We start from the raw sequence: 19,244 nt of genomic DNA, 5'->3' as shown, positions 1-19,244 counted from the left end.
CAGTATTAATAGGCCATTGAATTTGCCATGCTTTTTTTTTTTTTAACAAAAAAAAAAATTAATAATTAATTGATAATACCATATAAATAAGATATGACAATGATTAAATAAAAGTGTAATCTATAATATTACTCTTTATAACTTAAGGGCCTCAATGGAGTAGATAAAGTGGTATGAAATAAATCTAATCTTTACACACACTTCACATTGGCTCACATGATAGATAAATGATTGTTGTACAACTCTTAACATAATTCTTGTCCAACTTTATCTACGTGGCATTTTATTTTATTTTTTTCATTTTTTTTCAAAGAAAATGACCTAGCATTTTTCCCATAGTGGTTTCATCATTTTTTGAAAAAAAAAAAATGAAAAAACTAGGCAAAGTTAGATAAGAGTTGTGTCAAGAATTGTACAACAATCATTTCTCGACATGATATGGGTTGAACGACTGCTTAAAAAAAAAAACTTTCTATTTTTATTCGGCTCATGCTACGTCTCCGGTGTAAAGTAAGCGTGATAAAATGGGTATGAAGTGTAACATTATTTGAAATTTGGGCATTGGGTTGCATATCGAGTAATGCTAAAATGAAAATTTTTGTCCATTTTTTATCCCTATAAAGATGATGTGACTTTTAAAATTACTATCGAATTTAGTATGAGTCACTATTATATTTTCATCAAATAATAATTTTAAAAATTATGTCATCTTTATAAGGACAAGAAAGGAAACAAAAATCTCCGTAGATAAAACTGCATATCCTTTTTCTTGGATTTTTTTGAATTTCTATAAAATCTAGATAAGACTAATAAAAACAGAAAATCGTAATCTGTAAATGTATAGGTGCGGTACAAAGTATCTAGAAGAACAAAGTAGATAAGGTGGCCCATTATATATCTGTAGACTGTAGTATAAGACATGTTACGAGGGAACACCCTTAACAGTTTTTCCTACAATTAAGCAGGCTTACACAGAAGGAATCTCAATCAACGACAGAATATCAATTTAAAAATTCTGAAAATAGGAAAATATCGAAATAATTTCCATTATTTCTTAGATTTATGTGCCGTTTAGTGGAAATTTTCCTTTATACATTTTTAAACTCAAAAATTTAGAATATATTATTTATATATATATATAAAATTAACTTTTCGGGACGCAAGGCATTAGAGGAATTTAATAAAAAAAAATTATAAGTGCTGAAGAATTGAGTGAAATGAAAGGCAAATCCAAAAAAAAAAAAGAAACAAAAATCCATATAAGCAAAGAGAAGGCCAACATTTCATGGCCGGTGCCATCGTCACCGGATCTTTGCCTTAAAATAACGACTTTGTCTGGCCATACCCTTTACAACACTCCTTTTCTTCTTTTCTCCTGCCATCTTCATCGTCATCTTCATCTTCATCCTCATAATTCATTCATTTCATTCACACCCTTCTCTTTTCTCCCTCTCTCTGAAATACAAATCTCAAAAGCCTAAAAAGTTAGAGAGAGAAACACACGCACAGAGCAATAATTCACTTTTTCTTTCCAAGTATCTCCTTCTCTCTCTCTCTCTCTCTCTCTTTCTCTCTTTATTGCCAGCTCTGCGAGCTCGTCCTTCCCTTAACACCCATTTTTCATCTTTCTCAACCCCATCATTACCTTCACAGAGAGACCGATCTCAGGTACGTCGATTACCTCTGACCATCACTCCCGCAATTCTCATACTCTGATCAGCCTTTTCAATCCTACCATTACTGCAATTTAGGAGATCTCTTTCTCTCCATGTTTGTGTTCCGATCCCTTTATCGGATCGTTATTGTGATTTAGAATTGTGTTTCTTGATCTGGGTCTATGCGATATTCTGCTCATTCTAATGGGTTTTGATTGTTTTCATCTTTTGTATTGAATTTGAGCTTTGGTGTGATGGGTATGTGGGTTCGTGGATTGTTTGTCATTGGCTACTTGCCTGATCGTGTGTCTGAGTTTGTTGTTCGTCTGTTAGTTGTCTGATCTTTCATTTTATATTTAATTTTTTCTTCACTTAAATTTGTTTCGAAGCTTTTGTCTTTGTTAAAGGGTGAATCAATTCAAAACTAAGTCGAGAAAACAAGGAGATCAAAATATTGAGCTGTGCCTAGGAGTAAATCAAGTGATTTATTATTATTTTTTGGTTTTCGTTGTCTTGATGTATTGTGATTGACAATTTCCAGGTCAGTGTCTTGAACATAATCACTAAGAAAATCTGATTGCGGGTTAGAGTTTCGATTCAGCCGTAAATAGTCATTAAATTGTTTTAGTATTGCATACTCGAATTATTTTAGAGATTTTCGTTAGTTTTTTAAGTGATGGGAGTACTGGCCAGACTTTGAAGACATGAAATGCTTTCCCATATTGATTTCAATGAGCTTGTTATAGGGATAATGTGATTTGGTGCAAGAATGGATGGAGGCTCATCCTATTAAGTGTTTGCAGTGATTTCATGATGAAATTTACAACTTGGTTTTATTGCATTTTGTTTGAGGTGTTAATTTGGGATTGGGACAGTAGGCAACTTCAGTACATGCTTTGACAGGTCTTGTCTACCTGATATGCGGAATATGGATATTTAGTTTGGATAATAGATTGGTCGCAGAACTATATGGAGGTTACCAAGGATAAGCAGTATGCACATTCAAAAGGGTCATCACTTTGGCAACTGAATGAGAATGCTCATTGTTGATTTTCCGGCACTTGTGTCTTCTTCAATTTAGTGCTTTGGTAAGCTTTGCATGCAAGATATGGTAACAAAACACACAAAATCTGATGTTACTGTATTTGACGAGTTTTTTAGTGGGACTAGTTCACAAGTTGGTTGCGGCAAGTAATTTGAAATTCCAACAATGAGATTGACTCTAAAGAAAACCTCTCCTCTGGAATTCATCCGGCCTTTAGTGATTAAAGCAGGATAAGCTAAGTCTGAACTCTTTGGAAGGACCATTTGAAATGGTACTTGGATTGTTAAGAATTCAAGTTATAATATCTACACAGTTGCTCTAATTATTGCCATTATTATTATTATTATTTTCATAATGGATTAGTGGCTTCAATTGGTAGAGCAACAGGTAATACGGCTGTGGAGTAACATATTGAAAAAAGGGTAATATATCTGTGGAGTGAAGAAGCAATGGGAATCATAGGACGCTATGACCATTCTCAAGGATAATTTCAATGGGATCTTGTCATGCATGTCCACTCTCAAATGTTCACATGCTGACATGAAGAAAGAAACAAAGAAAAAAAGCACTTATATGGACATGTTTAGGGTGTCAAGGGGTGGAATTTCATTATTTCCTAGCTGATATATCACCGTGAATGGAAGGCCATTGAAAAATCTAAGCAACAACTGAATCTTGAAGAGAAGTATCTTGGAGCATATTTGGGGTAAGAAAGCCAATTATTTTTAAATTCATTGAAAGAGTATAAAGGACTGAATTTCTGCACTATAGGAAGCAATGAGATGGAAGCTGAGTACATGTGTGAGTCAAATTCTACTCATCTGATGAGGGTAAGGGAAGGGTTCTCTAATATTGCCAACTGCAGCATGGCTTGTGATCAATTGTGAAGTGGGCAATGGAATAGGGGGCAGGAGGCTATGCTCCCCCTGGGTCTTAGAAATCCCTCTATACTTCTCTGTTGAAATGTATGCATACAGAATTTTACATAAATGCCCCCCTCCCCATATATATATATTTGTGGAATCTTATCCACCACCTGATATATTTAACTACTGTCCCCTTGGAAAATATTCTTGGGTCCACCATTGCTTCTGATTTTGAAAACTGAAACAAAGATATGATGGAGCGTGCAGAGCAGAGTCAAGATACCAAATCCAATGCAAATGCTAGACCTGACACTATGGGTTTAGATGTTTCAATCCAAACCACAATATATCGGATACATGGAAGCATTAGGCATACACACACATGTGCTTGTTGCATACTAGATATCTGCTATAGTGGCAAATGTGTCTGTTATGGAGGTTTTCTGTACTTGAAAAATCAGTAATTTGATATTTCAGCTTTATGGGGATGTAGGCTTAACCCAGATGTAGTTAGTACTGGCAATTCAAACACGTAAACCATTATGAGTAGATACTCCAATAATAATGAGAGTCATAGAGCTAAGATAACTTTTAAGGATCTCTATGAAATCTTCTCCAAGTATCTATGCTGATCCACATTGAGTTATGACTGATTCAAAAAATTTTAAAATTTTAAACTTTTGTCTGGGCAGTTCTTTTTTTGTTGACCTTGAGGTTACTTAACTACGCAGTTGCACAAATTGACTTTATTTTTTGTGAAGCTGTCACTTCTCTGTATGTAGCAGCACCATTCAAAGCAAAATGAATGACATTCTTGCCTGATTATATTTAGGGTCTTCTAATTTTTCTTTTGTTTTTGTTTTTTGTTATTGGTAAACTTCTGTCTTTTTTTAACCTGCTTATCTAATGCATAGGGATCATCTAAAGCGGCTAATGGGGTTAACTGACATTATAAAGTTATTATGTTAGCTATGGCTACAACATAGATAGTAGGCTCCTGATTTGTTGCGTTTGGTCTTGACATCTTTTCAATCTCCCATATTTCCTGTCATGCAGTTGACTCTTGTGGAATTTCTAGACACCAGAACGTAGGAGTTCAAAGATTATCCTTTTTGGCTTTTCCTGAAACTGTGATAGAGAAGGCTTTGAGGCAATGTCTAGCTCTGCAAAGTTGGATCCTGCATTTCAGGGAGCGGGTCAGAGAGTGTATCCTTACTATGAGCTGTGACATAAGAATTGAACTTGTGGACACTGTTTGTTTATAGTCTTGGGTACAAGAGAGGAGCAAACATTATATAGATTTACTTCCACTGCAAACAGAATATTATGGATTATAATTCACTTTCACTTGTGTGTATGTCTGACTTTTCCTGGTTATTTTTTTATATGTTGAACATGCTGCCTTTTTACATTTAGATGTTGAACTTAACATCTTATAGAGGGGCTGAAATTTGGCGAATTGAGAGCTTTCAGCCTGTTCCATTGCCAAAGTCTGAATATGGAAAATTCTACATGGGGGATTGCTACATTGTCTTGCAGGTTGTGCAAACTGTATTCAATGCTCTTCTCTCTCTCTCTCTCTCTCTCTCTCTCTCTCTCTCTCTCTCAATTCTTATATTTGGTATTTATATTTTTTACTTCACATGAATCCTGAATTAAACTTCAATGTCTATGTACTTTGTGCTTTATAATTTTCTCTTGAAAAAAGTACATATAGAACTGTTTGTCCTAAGCCATTATTCTGGACTATTTCTTTTATTCTCCTAAGTTACTTGGAGTGGACATAAGGACGAAGTGGCTTCTGTTTTGGGGTTAAAAAGTTCGATAGAAAGTTTGGTGGGATGTATGCACCAATTAGGAGTCATAATATGGTACATGATATTACATATGACCCAAATTACTTAAATTTTCAATTCTTCTTTGTCTGCCCTTTTGTTGGTTGTTCCACCAAAGAGGGGGGGGGTCAGGAATTCAAAGCAAATAACTACAGATACGTATGAGAAAAAGAGGCCTTGTATTCTTCTGGAATGTATAGATTCTATGCCTTTCATATTTCTTCACGCGCTTACTTGTCAAGCATTTCTGTAGACAACACAAGGCAAAGGAGGTGCTTATCTCCTTGACATACACTTCTGGATTGGGAAAGATTCGAGTCAGGTGTGCCTTTTTCTATTTTTCGTCAATCATCGCTTAGACTTGACTTTAAATGTTTGTGCTCATATAAAGATAAGAATTGGCCTAAAAATATGGGTTCTAAACTTGGTAACTTCTTATAGGATGAATCCGGAACGGCAGCTATAAAAACTGTTGAACTTGATGCGGTTCTTGGAGGACGTGCAGTACAGCACAGGGAATTACAAGGACATGAATCTGACAAATTTTTATCATACTTTAAACCTTGTATTATACCATTGGAGGGCGGTGTCGCATCAGGATTTAAAACACCCGAGGAAGAAGAATTTGAAACACGTCTGTATGTTTGTAGAGGAAAACGAGTTGTCAGAATGAAACAGGCAGGGCCAACTAACTTCACGAGTTCAACAAAAATTCTTTAGAAATGGATTTGCATGGATCAAGGAATTATCACTCTCCATTTTTCTTGTGCAGGTTCCTTTTGCCCGGTCATCACTGAATCACGATGATGTATTTATCCTGGACACTCAGAATAAGATTTATCAGTTCAATGGTGCAAATTCCAATATCCAGGAGAGGGCCAAAGCATTGGAAGTAATTCAGTTTTTGAAGGAAAAGTATCATGAGGGGAAGTGTGATGTTGCAATTGTTGGTAAGAGAACATGTATATAAAATTGTTATGATGCCTTATTTCTGTCTACTACTCTCAACAAGCCTACGTTATCCTACCATATTTTCTTGTCGTTCATATGTATTTGTATCCATGGTTCTTCATTTGATTTCTAAATTGTACTGCCATGCCAGATGATGGGAAGTTGGATACTGAGTCAGACTCAGGTGAGTTCTGGGTCCTCTTTGGTGGTTTTGCTCCAATTGGCAAGAAGGTCGCTAGTGAAGATGACATTATTCCTGAGGCCACTCCTGCAAAACTTCATAGGTATTTTCCTCTTCCACTATTTTATTTCTGTGCAAAAGTGAGGCTTTCTTTAATGAATTTCCTCTTTTCTATTTGATTTTTACTTCCGATTGAAAAGCATTATTTTTGTGAGTAGTGGTAGCAACATTTGGAAATGTGAAGCGGATTTTAATTTGTCTAAATTTGTTATCCTTCACTTTGTGCCCTGTGGTTCAAGAATTGGAATTTAAGAGTTTGTGGTGCTTATGTATACGTCTTCCCACTCTCCCCAAAAAAGGAAAAAACAAATATTTGTAACTTATTTCATTTTATATCATTTTGGTCCTTTGGGAGAGCAGACACTTGGAAACTGTAATTTTGCATTTATGTGGTATCTGCCAGTTCCATAATTTACTTGTAAGTGTGAGTATTACCCCAGGTGGGAAATCGTTTCCTTTTTCTTGCGAGTAGGGCAGTTAGTAGTACCATTCTGAGTGCAAGATACAATGAGTTTGGCTCACTGGCTTTAGTCTGCATCTCTGTCTACGTGTCTGTGTGTTCTCCCTAAATGCATGGATATCTACAGACAGCTTGATCATTAACTGTTCTTTTCACCCAGTTGATTTTCCATCTTCATCTTCTTTTCATCCCTATCCCTATGTGCCCTCTCTCTCTCTCTCTCTCTCTCTCTCTCTCTCTCTCTCTCTCTATCTATCTATCTATCTATACATAATATTTATTTATATGTACGTATTTATATTTTTATATACACATACATAAGTGTCTATGAATATATACATATACACATACTATATATCCTAACTATCAAATAGCACTTTCAGATGGGTCTTTAACTCACTATTATTATTGAATACAAATAGTGAAGAAAGTGACAGCAAAAAACATATTTCTCTCGTTATATAGTTCTGCATACATAGATGAAGAGTTTTATGTTGCTAATACAGATGATAACTATGGCAGCAGTGGGAGGATGTTGATTTATTTTGTATGGAATTGTCTGTTTCCTGCTTTCTAGAAGGTCTACTGAAGTCGTAGGTCTCTAAAGCTTAGCTAATACTGTAATTACTTTCTTAAAAGGAGAAAATAGTGTAATTAGCTTAATGTGTTGCAGATTCTGCGGAGAGGTTGCTCTGTGTGTTTGTGTGTTTGTGTGTGTGTGTTTTTCCCCCTCCTTATGCTGCCATTGGAAGCTATGAGGTTTTCGAGGATTATTTATTGGTATCTTTACTTATCATTGGTCATTAAATAATATTCAATCAAGCTTTTCAAAAAATGAAAAAGATCACCTTTTGATTTTAAACATTTGATCAGGCAACTTCAAGGATATAAATATGCTTGCATTAATGACTTAAAGGGATTAGGGTAAATGAAACTACATACATTTTCATTAGTGTCCTTGTTCTTACGGTCAAACATCTAACGAAGAAGCTGATAGTTCTATATATCAACTTGTTAAATTTCGTTTTTTTTTTTCCTTTAATAATTTTGTTACTCCTTTTCATATTGAGTTTCTTGCTTTCCTTTTTGGAATGTTCCAAAACGTGTACACTTACAGAAAGTAAAAGCATTTATACCTACATCTTACCATATATTCCCCATCCTATTTCAAAAAGCCAATCAAGACACTCATTAGAAGTTGTGCCACCTTTGACCATTTCTGTAAGGGTGGTATACTTTTTCTTCTTCATTAACCATCATGTCATTTCAAACTAAGATCGAGGGAGTATGATTTCTAAAGCTATATGTTTCTCTCCTCATTGAGGTTTTTGTTCTGGTTTGAAAGATAGTGCATGTTATTTTGCACAGCCGTGTTTCATGATGTCTCCCATTATCAACATAATGTTAACTTGTTTTTGCTGGTTTCTACAGCATTACTGATGGACAGGTGAAGATAATGGAAGGTGAACTATCCAAATCCCTGTTGGAAAACAACAGGTGCTATCTACTAGACTGCGGTTCTGAGGTATTTATTTGGGTTGGCCGGGTGACGCAAGTGGAGGAGAGAAAAACCGCCATCCAAATGGCTGAGGTAGTGTCGTAGCATCCAGTTAGTCATATCTTTAATAAAAACAGGGATTCTTAACTTCAGATTTTATCTCCAGGAATTTGTTGCTAGTCAAAATAGGCCAAAATCTACTCGTATTACTCGGGTTATTCAAGGTTATGAGACGCATTCATTTAAGTCCAACTTTGATTCTTGGCCCTTGGGCTCTGCTACTCCTGGCAACGAGGAAGGAAGAGGCAAAGTAGCAGGTAGTCTTCATATTCTTGTGTGTAAATTAAACAGGAATTTCTTTTCTGGTAAACCTTATGAAGTATTGTATTTTGTGCACTACTAGCTTTGTTGAAGCAACAAGGGGTTGGTGTCAAGGGCATGACAAAAAGTGCTCCCGTAAACGAGGAAGTCCCGCCTTTGCTTGAGGGAGGTGGAAAGATGGAGGTCTAGTTGATAACTTTTCATCATTGCTTTTGGAAATGAGTTGATTAATTAAGTTGGTTCAAATCAAGTATCTTTCAAAATATTGGCCATTGCTTTTTCCCCAGGTATGGCGCATCAATGGCAGTGCAAAGACTCCATTGCCCAGAGAGGATATTGGTAAATTTTATAGCGGAGATTGCTACATTGTTCTCTATACCTACCACTCCGGGGACAGGAAAGAAGATTACCTTTTGTGCTGTTGGTTTGGAAAGGATAGCATCGAGGTAAATTACATCGTTCTAGTTTGTATTTGAATTTTTTTTTAAAGAATTGCTTTATACAGTTCTTGTAATATACTCTGCAGAGAGTTGTATCCTCAAACCCTTTCTTGTGTTATAAGTAATTCACTATGCAAGATTCTTTTTTTACTCGGTAAGTTACACAAGTACCAATAGATCTTAAAACCAAGACTTCACCTTCTACCCCGTTCTTACAAGAAGGAGAAGGTGCCATTTGGTCTAGAGGTCATAGACCAATACAAGTACTATTTTATTGGACAGAGAAACAAAGGCAGTTGTTTTTCTTGTCTAAGTTTGGATTTACATACTTCTTTGTCAGATTTCATTATTTCTGTATTTTTATTCCTACCAAAGATATAGTACACTGTTTGGGGTTTAGATGATTTATCCTCCACTAAGGTAAATTTTGTGTATCCTCAACTAAGAATATGTTATCTGAATAATCTAAGGTTGTCTACACATTTTAGATGGTTATCTGCATAATCATTTGTTATTCATCTCTTAACTTTCATCCATTACATTTTACTGATGCAAGAAAAGAGTGCTATACTTGCATTTGGTTCTCTGACTCTCCTTTGCTGGACATTTTTAGATGGTTTTTTTATTATGTTTTCTTTTTAGCTTTTACGGCTATAAGAATGATGACTTGATTATATTACAAAATTCAGGAGGACCAAAAAATGGCTACTCGTTTGGCTAGTACAATGTTCAACTCATTAAAGGGGAGACCTGTTCAGGTAAAATATTGTTTTTCTTCAAGTTGGGGAATGTGACCTGAAACCTGCATATAATGAATGCTTCTTGCAGGGTCGCATATTTCAAGGTAAAGAACCACCACAATTTGTTGCACTTTTTCAACCTATGTTGGTCCTCAAGGTATCATGCTTAAGCTTGCGTGAGAAATTCACCATGTACATCAATATTTAATTATAATCGTTATGATAAGATGTTTTATCTGAACTAGTGGTTTTCTAGCTAACTGTTATAATTGATTGGTTTATCTTTAGGGTGGTCTGAGCTCTGGTTACAAAAAATTTATAGCTGACAAAGGTTTGGCGGATGAAACTTACACGGCAGATTCTGTTGCACTCATTCAGATATCTGGAACTTCTGTTCATAACAATAAAGCAATGCAAGTTGATGCAGTATGTGCTCATTGGGTTTCTTCTTCATTATACTTTAATTTGATTTTATATGCTTTTAACATATTATAATAATGGTCAAGTCTCGAATATACTGGCTTCTTTGATGTTGGTTTGCATCTTAGCAACTTGGAAACTGTAATTGCCTGTTGTTTTGATTACTGTGGTCAGTGTTTTGATTGTTGAATATCATTGGTCATGTTACTTCGTAAATTTTTTCTTTTATTAACATTATATAACATCTAGAATTTTCATCTCTTATTCTGTTCTATTGGCATACTATGGCATGATTATTGGAGTATCCAACCCAAATGCTTAAGTTATCAGGTGGAGAGGTCAAATAAATACATATAACTATAATCAAGTTAACACCCATCCAACGTGAGATTCCTTTACACCCCTCTTTATGTCCAGGCCCAACAGAAACCACAACCAACACAAATGGGTTCGATGACCCACCTGAAACTGAAACAAGGACAAACAGGTTTAGCATGTGGAGTCTAGCATACACCCATCAATGTAGAATTTCTTAAGAATGATAATATAAATTTATTTGAGCTTTTTGAAATATAATTATAAATGGTAAGTGGAGTAGATATAATTGTGGCATGAACAGGCTAACAGCAAAAGAAATACTATTTTTTTATTAACTCCCTTTTCCCTTCTCCTGCGAATGCAAAACATTCTTAAGTTACGTCATTTGCAAGACATTGATCATCATTTGAGTCATCTAGTTGTTATTATAACAGAAATGTACATACATAAATTATTTATCTTGTTTAGGTCGCAACATCTTTGAACTCTATGGAGTGTTTTATTCTGCAATCTGGGTCTTCGATTTTCACCTGGCACGGAAATCAATGTACCTTTGAGCAGCAACAGCTAGCTGCAAAAGTTGCAGAGTTTTTGAAGGTATACTTCTGACTGAAAAGTGTTCTCTATTTGGCTTTTCTCGAACATATTGTGGGTTTGAAATGTAGATGCATCATTTTGAAGCATGGCCAACCTGGGCCAATCTGTTAATAACTTGAACATGGTTCAGTAAAGCCCCAAACAAACTACTAATTTGAATGAACTGATCTTTTGTTTTTTCGATTTTTTATAAGAGAATGAATAAAGAATGAATTTTCTAATGTCAAAACTTTTCTATTTAAGTATTCATGTGTTTTTAGGTTTGGATTTAACTTTCTTTTCCCAGAAGAAAATTAACCAGACTAATATATTTACATGTTTCTACCTTTTCTTGGCTGCCAGACACAGCATTGGGTGGTTTGGGTTGGTTTAGTCGTCTTTTCCCTGCTTCTTTTTTTTTTTTTTTTTCCTTTCTTCCCCTACTATTTTTAAGTTTGTGTTGTGAGAAATTGAAGGTTATAGTGAGAATTCATGGCTCCTTCTTTTGAAGTCCGTAGTTTATGAATGTTAGCTGGCAGAACTAGACCTATGACGTTGACATAATTTTGAAACTGATTTCTTTTATGTTCCCAATAGACGATAATAGTATTAGATGTCTACTATATGCTGTTCCAAGTTATTTTCAACTGAATAGATTGTTATGGTTGAATCTAGAATACATTACAACTTTTTAATTAATTTATTGAAGATGTCTAGATATTTTCAACACTTCACCAGAGTCTTGGCATTGCTTCCCTCGGTAGGACAATTTGATGATAGGTACACAAAAAACCAAATGGTTGTGCATTTGGAATTTATTTGTTGGACGGCATCATAGTATACTCATGCTTGACATAGTTTCTAGCAGTCTTAAGCTGAATTTTTTGAGCTTATTACAGACATCAGTTTCTTCTGTTTCCTTATAAATCCTTGATAATCAACTTAACAATTATTTTCCTTATTCAGCCAGGAGTTGCTCTGAAACATGCCAAAGAAGGAACAGAGAGCTCATCCTTCTGGTTTGCCCTTGGAGGCAAACAAAGTTACACCAGCAAAAAAGTTGCTCAGGAGATTGTCAGAGATCCCCACTTGTTCACATTCTCAGTCAACAAAGGTAACATTTCTTTTCCATAAGTTAAATTGATGCTTGCACGTTAAATTTTCTTCTCCCATTAACTGACATGACCAATCCAAGTTTAATACATTGTTGATAGCGCTCATCATCCATTCTAACTCTTCTTATTTTGATCATTTTTGTTGTCATGTGGAACCACCCAGGAAAGTTTCAGGTGAGTTTTAGACTTCCTTATATCTTGGCTCAGGTTTTCATTGATTTCTATATTCATTTTTAATTATTGTTGGGCAGGTAGAGGAAGTTTACAACTTTTGTCAGGACGATTTGTTGACAGAGGATATCTTGATACTCGACACACATGCTGAAGTCTTTGTTTGGGTCGGTTGGTCAGTAGACTCAAAAGAAAAGCAAAATACTTTCGAAATTGGCCAGGTTCTGCTTTTATACTGTTTATGCTTTTGTCATTTTCCCCCTTTTATTATGTACTCAAGAGTCGGAATGTTTCTTTCTTCTTTTTTTTGTTCTTTCCAGAAATATATAGAGGTGGCTACTTCTCTCGAGGGGTTGTCTCCACAAGTACCACTATACAAAGTTACTGAAGGAAATGAACCATGCTTTTTCACAACTTACTTTCAGTGGGATCACACAAAAGCTGTTGTATGTGTTGAAAGACAGATCTCTCTCTTTTAGCATTATTTTTTACACTTTTTTTCTTTAAAATAAAAAATCTTGGAATCCTCTGTTTTCTTTGTTGACAATGAAGGCAAATATATATATTTGAAAGTTGAGAATAGAACACTCTGTACACGCCATGTGGATGAAATTAATTTTGCATGTATATGCAAAGTTGAGAATAACACACTTTATATACCCCATATGGATGAAATTATGTGGCATCTTTCTGTCAAGTAGGAAATAATTGAAAACACAGTTTGCTAATTGTAAGAATTCGTGACATCCTCACTGAAGTGGTAGTATATAAGTGAAACTAGGGTATGGTATTTACATACTAATATTACCAGTTGCCATTTGTACAATGTAATGATTAATCAACTAATCTTAAGAATGATTTTCCTTATAAAAGGACAAATTAGCTTTTAAAAATCTTGGAAGTACATTTCCAAATGCTAAACTTGTTAGAGTTACGACTGCATATTCAGAAGTATTAACAGTTACTTAAGGTGTGAAAAATGAGAAAACGAATAACTTGCTAAAAAATAAATGATAAAAGGAATAGTATTATGTTTGAAACAAACTTATGATGACATGGTTGCAAGTTAAAAACTTTCCTATTTTTGTTTTGATTTAGAGGTCATCAATCTGTTTTTAGTCTTTCTTTTCACATTTGTATCGGTTTGATTACTTTCATTTAAAAATTGTCCTGGGAATATCTCTTCATGAAATACAGGTTCAAGGAAACTCATTCCAGAAGAAGGTGGCGCAGTTGCTTGGGATTGGCCATGCTGTGGAGGTATTTGCCGATTTAACTTAACCTCCTCTAACTGGTATTCAGTATTCTGTTTGTGAAATGAACTTGATCTAATTCATACAACACGTGGTCAGAAGTTCATTTTGACTGCCTATAAATTGTAACCATAGTCTCTTTAGTGGCAAAGATCCTTTGTTATCGTACCTTTCAAATTAGTATTTGACTTTCTAGGTTCTTTTTATCTCCATATAATTTTTCTTACTTTTATTACAATATTGCATTATAATTTTTTTTTTTCCTGGCTTTCTAATGATGTGTTTTGATAAATTCTTGTGTATTAGGAGGTGTTTGGCAAACCATGAATTTTTCCAGCTATGAATTGTGGGACTAGTTCTTAACTTTTACTGTTTGGTAAAAATTTTATACCAAAGACCTGGTTCTTAATTTGATGTTTTATGTTTAAAATTAGAACCAGACTGAACCAAAGCATTTGTTTTTTAAACATTATGTTAACTAAGTCGCTAAGACAAACTGCATCTGAACTCAGACCATTTCAAAGTTGGGTTAAGTACTAGACCATACCAACTTCTTGATTTGCCAAACACCCCCTTAATGATGTTAGATTTTATAATATCTGTGAGCACTATGATAATCCAAAGCTACACCATGTTTTGTTATCTGAGTAAAGTATTTTTGTTTCTTCAATATGGTATGAAAGTGGTAGGACTTTAATCTTCCTTTCCCCCCCTGTTTGGGCACATGGACCTTGGAAACTGAAATGAGTGACGTGTACACAAGACAATGTGGAAGACTATTTTTTTGAAAAATTTAAGAGTTACTTATACTAGAGATCTTTTTTTTTTTTTTTTGGTGTGTGTTAGAAATTAAAATGTAGGGGTTTAACTCATACTGTATCTTTTTTAAGTAATATAATGTGACAATTTATTACTTGATGCCTTACATGTGAGGTACTATTATTTCCTATGCTGTTACTATTGAAAATTTCTTTCCCTTAGATCATTATTCAGCTGCATTTAGAGTGTCTTTGAGGTAGAACCTTATGTCAATGCAAATGCAAATCAATTAAGTATATGTGTTATCTTGAGATTCGCATTCATGGTTCTAATCTAAACCTTGACAACTTTCACGATTAACTATAACTTTTACCACTCTATTGTTATTACACACGCCATTGCTATTCTTATTTTTATTGTTGCTGTTGTTGTTGTTATTATTTTTATCTTTACTGGTTATCCTTGTTTCTTTGTGTATCATTCATTCCAACAAGTTAACTTGGATGCATATAGCCTCATATATGATGTAAATTTTCTTGCTGCTGATGTGATAAAATGATAAACTGTTTCTATGTTTGTGTCTCCAAGTTTGTGCATATGTGGGTTCTATTGATACTTTGTTAAATCAAATTCTTTGCTAATGAAGTGACGGTATGATATTCTATGCTACTGGGCCAGGATAAATCCCCCGGAAATCAAGGAGGACCAACTCAAAGGGCTTCAGCTTTAGCTGCCTTATCTTCTGCATTCCATCCATCCTCTGGGAAATCAGGCTATGTGGTAAAAAAACTGCAAATGCCTCTATTGGTTCACTAAAATTCTTTTCACCTTTTCTTTTAGCTGTATAAATAATGGTGTCTTGACGGTAGTCTGAGGAGGCTCAATTGAATCTGTTTAAACAAGCAGCCATTGTAGAATAATGTGAGCAATCTAGTGTAAAGGCAGCGAATTTGAATTAAATTGGGGTATCAAGAGGTTTGAAATTTAAGGATTAGTTGGATATCTCTTGTTATTTGATAGTTTGAGGAATGTGGGCCCAGCAGGCCCACTTCTGGAAGTTCTTGAAGCATTGTGGAAAAGGGTGCATTTGTATACTCTTTAGTCGAAAGTAGGAGATGCATGCCTTGGAGAAATGTAAACTGGTAGTGTAATGTCTTCATGTTGCTTCCTGTGGCATGAAAACTGTCACTAGAATAATATAGTATTTCGTTAATCACTTTTGCATGTCTCATGTACTTAAATAATTCTTACTCGTCAAAATTGCAATTTCAAAGGAAAAAAAATATATTATTATTATTATTATTATCATGACAATAATGATCCCCTCTCTGTGGAACTGTGGAGGAAGCTTTGTGCATGTGCCACTTAATGTTACATCCTGGTTGAAAGTAATAGCAAGCTATATTGTGCCCTTGAACCTTAGGTCAGGTGGTAAGGGGAGAAGTGGGGTGCAGGTTGGTCTTAGCTTCAATTTCTTTGCCAAAATAATAAAATAAATGGATAGCAAGCAATACTTAAATGGGTAGTCAGCATTCCGTTCGAGGGATTTTCATCTTTAGAGATGTCTGTTTCACTGGTCTCACTTTCTGAAATATATCTGATGTCAAAGGGATCAGAAGCCACCATTCTATTTGGAGGGGTTAAATTAATTTGTCTGATTGTATTTGAAAGTTTTGAAGGAAAATCTTTTTAGCTCAATGGAAACAGAACAAGAAAGGATTTGTTTAGCGATACTGTGTATGAGTTTGAGGGGAAACAAGATCTCCAGTTTGTAACTCTGCAAGGAAGTAATTTAATCCTATTAGTGGTGAGGCCAGCAGTTTTGGGCCTTTGGAAATAGAGGAATGCTATACATACCAAACATTTGTACAAAAAGTTCTTAGGAAATTATGTGGGAGTATGCTCCGGGTGTTGGATGCACACGTTGGAGCCATCTATTACACGTGACCTGAAAATATTTCTCCCAAATCATTTATTACTTGTAATATTCTATTATTAGTAAACCCCAAGGGGTTGTCTCAAGTGGAAAGGGCCTTGGACTTGGTGGCATTTCCATCAGCTCTAAGGTTTGAATCCCCATTGGGTGCAAACAATTCCTTGGGACAGCCTACCGGCGAAGTCAGAGTATTACCCGATCTGTGTGGAGGGAGCGTTTTGCATGGGTCTGAGGTTTACCCGACAGGGGTGGGTACACGAAGTAACCCTGCCTTGGATTTCTCGTCATCAAAAAAAATTCTATTGTTAGCAAGTATGAGAAGTTTCACAAATTTATTTGTAACAAAAGCATTTTCCTTGAAAATAGCTGTGATTTCTGAGATAAGATATTTGACTTGTATTCCATGCATGTTAGTTGTTGCTTTCTTTCTATCAGCAATATACTTGGGTAATATGAGAGTGGTCAAAATGGGGTACTAGTAAGGAAACCTAAGGCACGCTTTAGTTAATTGGAAAGGTCATTGCTCTTCCCTCTTTCTCTGTGGACGGTTCAATTGTGACAGCTCTTGTACAATGTGGTCTTGTTGGTTTTCAGAACATCTGATGGTAGCATTGAATCTGCACTGCAAGTTGTAGCCTAATAATTTTGGTGCAATTATGCTTCATCTTTCCTATTCCTGCATTGTTTTGTTCTTATTATACACGCCAAGTTGTATCAAGTTTATAGCTTATGATGATGATCATGGCAATGTGTTTGTATGTCTTATACTAAACCTACTTCAGCTCAGTGTACAATGTGGTGTTGTTGGTTTTTGCAATCATCCAATGGTTACATTTAATCTGCACTCTTAGTTGTAACCTAAAGCTCACTCATGATTTTGGTGCAATTACTGTTGTCGTTGTTGCATTGCTATATTTTTCGTGCTTCTGCATTGCTTTGTTCTTAATTTACAGCAAAGTGGTATCAAGTTTATAGCTGATGATGATGATTGTGGCAATGTGTCTGCATTTCTTTGAGATGTTCTTATACTAGATCAACTTCAGCTGTGTACTATGCGGTCTTGTTGGTTTTTACGAAAATCCGATGATAGCATTCAGCTCATGGTTTTTGGTGCAATTATAGTTGTCGTTGCTGTCTTGCTATATCTTTTCGTCCTTTTGAATTGTTTTTGTTCTTATTATATGTTTCTACACATCTTTGAGACGTTTTTATACTTGATCAACTTCTGTGCTAACTTATGGTCAGGACAAATCCAATGGGTCAAATCAAGGACCTAGGCAAAGGGCCGAAGCTCTGGCTGCCCTAAACTCTGCATTTAATTCATCCTCTGGAGCCAAAACTGCTGCTCCCAAGGCATCCGCCGCAGGTCAAGGATCACAAAGAGCAGCAGCAGTAGCTGCTCTTTCATCAGTCCTTACTGCTGAAAAAAAGCGATCACCTGATGCTTCTCCTACTCGATCCAGTAGCAGTCCTCCCCCAGAAAGTAATGCTCCTGGTATGGAATACATTGTGGAAGTACATTAAACCTCTGAATTGTTTGCATAAAGTCATCCAAATGTGCTATTTTACAATGTTTCCCATCAAGGAACCCCCCTCTCCTACCCAAAAAAACAGCCTTTTTAAATTCCTTTTCCCCCTTTCAGTTCATGGTTTAGCTCAGGTGGTAGAGGGATGGGTAGTTCTCGTGTTAATCTCATTAATTGAAAAAAGATGTTTAAAATGTTTTTCAAAACATGTAGTAACCACGAACTTAGGTTAACCTATTCTCTTAGAAGATTATTTATTAATAATAATAATAAAAAAAAAATACTGTAACCACCACCTCACATCTGTTTTTCCTTGACAAGCAAATAGCCTCATGTTTGTTCAATTGTATCCAAAAATTTTGAGCACTTGCAGCAGAAGCAAAAAGTGAAAATGTGCATTCTGAAACAGAGGTTCCTGAAGAAGTTGCAGAAGTCAAGGAGACACAGGAAGTTGCAGCTGTATCTGAAAGCAATGGAGAGGATTCTGAACCAAAGCAAGGGCAGGAGCAGCATGATAGTGGAAGTAGTAAAACATTCAGTTATGATCAACTGAAGGCAAAATCTGATAATCCAGCGACTGGAATTGATTTTAAACGGAGGGAGGTTGGTTCTCTTATAAATGTTTTCATTTTAGTTCATACGCGGAATTGGTATTAATGTTTTTTTTTTTTTTTTTTTTTTTTTTTTTTTTTTTTCTGAATATCCAGTTCTATCTGTCAGACGAGGAGTTCCAGACTATATTTGGGATAACCAAAGAAGCATTCTATAAATTGCCCAAGTGGAAGCAAGACATGCATAAGAGGAAATTTGATTTATTTTAGAGACCAAACTCACTGAAAGAGTGAATCTTCCACCTTTTGCTTCTTTGTTCCCCAATTATGTTGATTGGTAGAACATTCCTGGTTTGCAATGTGTTAGCATTTTGCTATCTGCCCTTGTTGAAATAGCTGTGATAGCATCGGTATTGATTGTGATGGCATCTGAAGAGTGATTCTTTTATTTTTATCCTTTTTTTAACTGCTGCTGCCTTTTGTAATGGTCACACAGATTCTAGTTTAAAGACTTTAGGCATGTCAAATTCTTTTATTTGGTCAGTTATGTATTTCTTTTTGTGGTTA

General features: G+C 35.3%; 1 protein-coding gene across 2 annotated transcripts; it reads left to right on the top strand.

Annotated features, from left to right (window-relative positions):
* Positions 1 to 1,263: 1,263 nt before the first annotated feature.
* On the top strand, positions 1,264 to 19,244 carry LOC133874300 (villin-3). Of its 2 annotated transcripts, none has more exons than XM_062312188.1 (24): positions 1,264 to 1,668; positions 4,623 to 4,772; positions 5,006 to 5,105; positions 5,655 to 5,723; positions 5,843 to 6,079; positions 6,174 to 6,351; positions 6,504 to 6,636; positions 8,485 to 8,644; positions 8,718 to 8,868; positions 8,955 to 9,055; positions 9,160 to 9,318; positions 10,002 to 10,070; positions 10,141 to 10,209; positions 10,341 to 10,478; positions 11,259 to 11,387; positions 12,333 to 12,480; positions 12,645 to 12,655; positions 12,733 to 12,873; positions 12,973 to 13,098; positions 13,850 to 13,912; positions 15,343 to 15,444; positions 17,846 to 18,095; positions 18,500 to 18,729; positions 18,834 to 19,244. In XM_062312188.1, exons 2-24 carry the CDS (start codon positions 4,720 to 4,722, stop codon positions 18,945 to 18,947), a joined length of 2,931 nt encoding a protein of 976 aa, XP_062168172.1. In that variant the 5' UTR covers positions 1,264 to 1,668; positions 4,623 to 4,719; the 3' UTR covers positions 18,948 to 19,244. The 2 variants fall into 2 exon arrangements, with proteins under 2 accessions (XP_062168172.1, XP_062168173.1); XM_062312189.1 differs by having other exon boundaries at positions 1,266 to 1,668; positions 18,536 to 18,729.

This window comes from Alnus glutinosa, chromosome 7 (genome assembly GCF_958979055.1).
Source record: "Alnus glutinosa chromosome 7, dhAlnGlut1.1, whole genome shotgun sequence".
Taxonomy (NCBI): domain Eukaryota; kingdom Viridiplantae; phylum Streptophyta; class Magnoliopsida; order Fagales; family Betulaceae; genus Alnus; species Alnus glutinosa.
This window is presented reverse-complemented; position numbering and strand designations above follow the sequence as displayed.